Raw genomic sequence first — 6448 nt, 5'->3', positions numbered from 1 at the left:
GAATTATAATAAAATACACATTATTTATTACCACCCCTTAATGTAACGAGTTAACAGGCATGGAATTTTAAATTACATGTTTGTTGGCATTTCCCTTTGGTAAACAGTTTAATTAAATGCTTATTTAATAAACCTTTTACATATATTGGAGTGAGTATCTTAATTAATTAATTAATTGACTAGGGATTTGGTTTACTTTAATAATTAATTGGTGATTTTATATAGCTCTTAATGAAATTTATGTGTTTACATCCTAAAAGTTATGAAAAGGTATTTCCAGCTTTGGTATGGTGTATTTATTTATTAGCAACGAGGAACAGAAAAGGCATTGGTATTACTAGGAGAGCTTGGCACATATCTCATATCTGAGACTATGGCTTCATCATCTCCATTTTTGGTGATGCTCTCAATGTGTTTGTTAATTTGCTGCTCTGAAGCCAAACAGTATGTGGTTGGAGGCACTGCAAATTCCTGGAAGACTCCTCTCTCCTCACCAGATTCTCTCAACCACTGGGCCAACTCTCACCATTTCAAAATCGGCGATACTCTCGGTATTCCTTTTTCTTATATGCATCAATGTCTCAGCTTTTTATTACAACTTCCACATATATACTTAAAGCTTTTTATATGCATTTTACGTACGTAGTATTTAAATACGATGAGAGAACTGAGTCAGTGCATGAAGTGAACAAGACAGACTACGAAAGGTGCAATACGGTGGGGCAAGAACACGTGGTGTTCAACGATGGTAACACCAAGGTCTTGCTTGCAAAATCTGGATTCAGACATTTCATAAGTGGAAATCAGAGTCACTGCCGCATGGGATTAAAACTCAAAGTGGTTGTCCTCGTCACTGCCAAAACCAAAAAAAATCCTACTTCTCAAACTCCTTCTCCTTCACCATCACCTTCACCATTGCCGCCGTCACCATCGCCATCGCCTTCACCACTTCCAAATAATCACGGTGTTAATGGTCGTTCAAGCGGTGGATTCATTATAATGTGGTTGTTGGGGTTGATGATGTTACTGCTTTAATTTCAGAGCATATTTCTGTCTTTGCATGATAATGTTATTATATTTACGAGTAGGTGAAGCATTTTTATTCTTGTTTTTCCAAGTGTGAAAGATTTTCCTTTGGTGGGAAAAAGGTTGTTTGGTGATTTTGAGATTGAATAAGTCATTTGTATTTTTAAATGCACGTGCTGTCGCTCTTCCAAGTCTTTTTTGTTGCCAAATAAGTTCTCTGCCTCTTGTTGTGTATCTTACTATTTTGCATTAATCAAAATAATTTCCACTTTTTATTCTACTCACTTTTTTGTTACTTTAATCGATTACATATTTTCTTCACTGTTACTTTAATCGATTCCATATTTTCTTTACTAAACTAAAATTATATCAAGTGTTCAAATTCGAAAAAACTTTCAACACGAACGGTTGCTTTAAACATTTTGCCCCCTTTTTTTCTAATGGACAAACTCAACTTAAACCTACTCGATTGGTGAGAGGCATAAACCCTAATTGCACAAAACCCCGATGCCTCTGAAGTAGAAGTAAAACATACGACAATTTGTTTACATGTGATTAACGAAGATTGAAGTTAAGAATTCGTTAATTAGAGAGTGACACTGATTTGAATCGAGAGAATGAAATATGATACCCGTATATATGGAACTGCCGTCGCGAAGAGAGATTATGAAGGTCAAAGAAATGTAGGCAGCGAGCTTTCGACGGCGGCAAGATTTGGACCTGCAGCGACCCTTCAACAAAGCCTTTGATGAGAAAGGAATGCAGGAGAAAATTCCTATAGCGAGAAAGTAAAAGAATAAAAAACTTAAAACAAAGTTAACTGTACTGAAAATAGAATAAGTTCAGTTTATTTATACTGAACTATTAAATAGTATAATTAGTTTTTAGTAAAAACAATTCAGCTTTTTTAAGTATAAAATAGTATTAGTTAATTGTAGTTTAGAGTTTTTTAATTAATTCACCCTTACCTTTATCTAAGGTTGAACAGGAAGTTTTAGTGATGATGGGAAAACAACGATTTTGAAATCCTTCAAAGTATCGTAAAGAAAAAATCCGACTTTTCAATAGAATTAATTATAATGCAAAACTACTCACGAAAATATCTTTTAGGAATACTAATTATAATTATCGACAAACTTTTTTGACAAATTTTATTATTGCATTTAGTATTGATGGAAACATCCATCAATAAATTAAATTGTGAACTCTATAAAAAGAAAAATAAATTTAAGTTTCACAGTGGACTAATCACTATTACTAATAATTTTTTGATAATTAAGAAAATTCTAATAATGATATTAGGATTGACCATTATAATTTTTTATCACTGGAAGTTTGTTAGGAATCGTTCTTTGTTTGTGTCTTTCGTATCAATGATCGTTTTTGTCTTTGTTAATGTCCGGATGTCACACATTTTACATTAGTGACATCATTATTGATAACTTAATTATAATAAAATGTATAAAATAGTTATGTACGTAATAAATATTTTGTATATTAATGTCTTATAAATAATATTTGTGATTTATATAAAAAATCTATCTTTATGGGAGTTTCACTTCCTAATCACACTAAGATTCAAGAAATTAGAGACACTTGTAAAACCAATTTAATGTTAGTAAATAAGAGATGTATACACTAAGAATAATAAGTACGCAGTATAAATAATCATTCACATGTTATTAATCACATGTGAATGATGAGAGATTTGAGGATTTATTACATCCATATATAGGACTTTTCTCAAGTAACTGAAATGGGTTATAAAGTGTAAAGTCTAAACTAAACAACTCTTCATTTTAGTGTCTTATTTTAGGGAGGTTCTGAACGTTCATTTTTTGGATAATATTCTTATTTTTCAAATTTTATAAACTATAACAAATACTATTAATTTCTAAATAATAATCACCTCTTAAAATTAGATATCCTATAACACCCTTTCACGTGTTTGAATCAAATTGAAAAATGTACAAAATACGCTCTGCAGGATACCATGGATCCTCCAGCTGGCATATAACAGTCCACGATCCATGAAATCTGGATACTTGAAAGCTGGGTAGAAATTAAGGTGAGACAGAGGTTGTTCTTTGACCTTGTCAATTAACACACTTTGAAGGTCAAGCACAGTACGTGTTTGATAAAAAGCCGCCACCTGCACACAACACATTGTTTTCCGCCTTCAATTCCTTCTTACCACTCCCACATTCTTCTCTCTCTTCAACCATAATCCATAAATTACACACAAATCAGGTAAATGGATTAGCAAAGAGTCAGAGTCAGAATAAAGATATATAATAAAAGTCACACAGACTAAAAACAAGAAGAAAGAAAAAACAAAAATGGCAAAAGCTGAAACAGTGAAAGAGGGTTCTTCTTCTTCTTCTGCTTCTGCACCTCAGCAACATTCGACAGAGGTACTTCACCAACGTAGGAAAATGCCTCGGTGTCCCATGAAAATGGCGATTGGAGGGTTTGCAGCAATCTCTGTGTTAGGTTACTTGGTTCTGTACTCCAACAAGAAGCCTGAAGCATCAGCTGCCGATGTTGCTAAGGTTGCTTCTGGAATGGCCAACCCCGACAACACTCGTCCTCGTAATTAGATATCACCAATTAACATTTCCCACCTTCCATCATCCATGCACATATATACATATATATGTTTTCTTGTATTATCACTCATCATTTTCATTGTGTTTATTGTGTCTTTCTTTTAAAACATGTAGTTATTATTATGTTTTGAGTACAATTAATACTTTGTCTTTATATGCTTTTTAATTAAAACTTGGACTCACTTGAATATTTACATTACATATTTCTTAAACAATATCTGTAATTAAGAATGAATATGAAAATTATCTAAAGTAGTATAAACAAGGACAAATGTTTTGAAAATATTTTTTGACAATTTTTTTTACAACAAGACACGTATCATCATTTTATTAGTCTATTTGAATTTATATTTAAAAAATATTTAAAACGGATCAATCATAAGCTGCCACGTATACGTTGTCAAAAAATTATTAAAAAAATATTGTTAAAAGAAGTTTTTCCCATAAATAATGTTCTTGTATAAATTTAAGGCAGCAATCTTATTTTCTATTCTTATAATAACACCAACGTGTTTGCCACTGAACAAGAAGAAAAGTACTACAAATTTTCCATTTGACCTTTTGCGATTGTTGGACAAATTAGGTCTCCAAAAAGTTATAATGTTAGCACGTGACGTTTTAAAACAAAAAACAAAATGTTAATAATGAATGTTAATAAAAGAACTTTAAAGAAGAACATTTAAATTTAATATATTTTATTTTCTTTATGAAATTGTATATAGTGATAATATTATATCATTGATTGCCATGAATACAAAAAATACATTTATATATAATTACAGTTTTGAATGTAATAATGATGATGAAAACATCTTAATTTTTGATATACCAAATAATTCTCAACTTATATTTTCTATATAGGATACATCTGTAAAACACAAACGGAAATTAAAATAGAATGTTATTTTTTTTAACATAAGTTAGTATGTTATTTTCCAAAAGTTTAAAATTTAACTGTAATACTTAATTAATTTATTTTATAATATCATTTTTATTTAACTGTGAAATTATTTCGTTATGTAATTAAAGTAATACAGTAATTAAATACTTTTTTAAGTTCTAAAAAGTTGAGATATAAATTAAAAGTATTAAATAAAAATCTCATAAAATTCTTACAAGAGGATTGCATTAAATAAATTCCATTTAACGGGTGTAAGATAGCTACATGATTTCTAACATGTTTTGAGAAAATTTTTCAAATATTAAATGAAAATTTGTTAAAAATAATATTTTTTTTATTCACTGATTTTGTTTTTCATTATTCTTAAAAGAATATAATTTATAATAAAACGTCGAATTAAGGAGAATGTTACTAACTGTGAAGTTATTAAATATGTAATAAATATAAAAAAAAAGTTATACAGAAATTTCATTCACTTATAAAATTGTTTTCTTTTACTTTTAGCAGTACAAAAATTTCAACTATCCAAAGAAATATTTAATTCTGAAAAAAAAAAAAATTACCTAGGAATGCAATTTAGACATTTAAAAAATTATAAAGGTTTAAAAAATAGGAGGAAACGTTTTAGGTGAATGTCACACAATTATTGTTATTAATCAATGAGATCAGAGATTAATACTGTTGTTGATAATAAATCTTAGCAATATCAATCACTCAGTTTTGTATTGTTAGGCACTGAGATATAAATGATAATAGTTCATGTGAGAGTTATTTTTTATAAAAATTAGTGATCCTCTAAATAAGCTATAATAATAATAAAATAATATTTTTGGCCACTTAATAAGTATTTGTAATTACTCAAAGACGAAAAAGAACTATTACCAAATGTTGTTAATTAATAGAGCTGACTATAGTAAATCTTAGATTGTACGATGAATACATTTGACTATAAGAAATTTTAATATTTCTTTAAATGAGAAAAATACAATTTGACAAACAAATAATGCAACATTAATTTGCATAATTTTAATATATTTTTTTGTTAAATTTTGTTTTCACACGTTATCGGCTGAATTACCGGTTATTACAGTGTTTTTATTTTCAATATAATTTGACAAATTTTCTTTTTGTTTCTGGCTGCGTTCTTTCCTCTTTCCTTTTTTCTGTGACGACAGCGACTCAGTCTCAGAGAAGAGATTCCGCCATAAGTGCATTCTTTCTCTGACTCCATCTTCTACTTTCCTTCAACATCGCCATTTCTCTCACATCAGGTCAGTTACCTTTTTATTTTTCTACTATTTCTGCTCTGTATTAATGGAACCATCTTTCCAATTTCTAATCTGTAAATTAGCTTCGAGTTGCGGCTTGTCGATGGAATTTTGATTTGAATATTGGTCGGAGAGAGTTGTGGAGGTTGATGTTGTACTTGCTCTTTGTAGAACTTGAACTTCATCCACAGTTAACCCTACCGCGAATTTTGGTTAGGCGGAGAAAATTTAGGAATCCTATTTTTTGTTGGTAAGATAAGGACTCGGGAAAGAGAATTTTTTTGTTTGCTATTTTTTTTTTCTGTTATTCTTTTTGATGATTTTTACTTCAACTTCGAGTTATGAGCGTTGACGCGAATGCATCACCGGCGGCAAAATTTTGGTCGTCGGTTGCCCTCCATTCTCTGTTCATAACCGAGTTTTTCTCTTGATTTATTGTATTATGCGGGGGTTTTGAAGATGACTTTGCAGTGAGGTGCAGAAAGATATGTCGAAGCACAGATAGAGGCGTGGAAGGCTAACTATTGCCTCCACTGTTTAACAACAAAAGATAATAACTATGCATCGGTTGAACTTGAACGACTGAGGATATATATATATATATATATATATATATATATATATATATATATATATATATATAT

At 29.9% G+C, this 6448-nt stretch overlaps 2 protein-coding genes across 2 annotated transcripts in view; both read left to right on the top strand.

Moving 5' to 3' along the window:
• The first annotated feature begins 270 nt into the window (after nucleotides 1-270).
• Nucleotides 271-1299, top strand: LOC106768033 (early nodulin-55-2). The gene is made up of 2 exons (XM_014653000.2): nucleotides 271-551; nucleotides 647-1299. Exons 1-2 carry the CDS (start codon nucleotides 374-376, stop codon nucleotides 1033-1035), a joined length of 567 nt encoding a protein of 188 aa, XP_014508486.1. The 5' UTR covers nucleotides 271-373; the 3' UTR covers nucleotides 1036-1299.
• Nucleotides 1300-5656: 4357 nt separating this feature from the next.
• LOC106768428 (probable cyclic nucleotide-gated ion channel 5) overlaps nucleotides 5657-6448 on the top strand; it is an 8540-nt gene continuing 7748 nt past the window's right edge. Inside the window, exon 1 of the mRNA XM_014653591.2 lies at nucleotides 5657-5807. The gene's annotated coding sequence lies outside the window, so the exon portion shown is untranslated. The remainder of the gene's footprint in view (nucleotides 5808-6448) is intronic.

Source organism: Vigna radiata, chromosome 7 (genome assembly GCF_000741045.1).
Source record: "Vigna radiata var. radiata cultivar VC1973A chromosome 7, Vradiata_ver6, whole genome shotgun sequence".
Taxonomy (NCBI): Eukaryota; Viridiplantae; Streptophyta; class Magnoliopsida; order Fabales; family Fabaceae; genus Vigna; species Vigna radiata.
The sequence above is the reverse complement of the archived record's forward strand: the minus strand, read 5'-3'. Positions and strand labels throughout refer to the sequence as shown.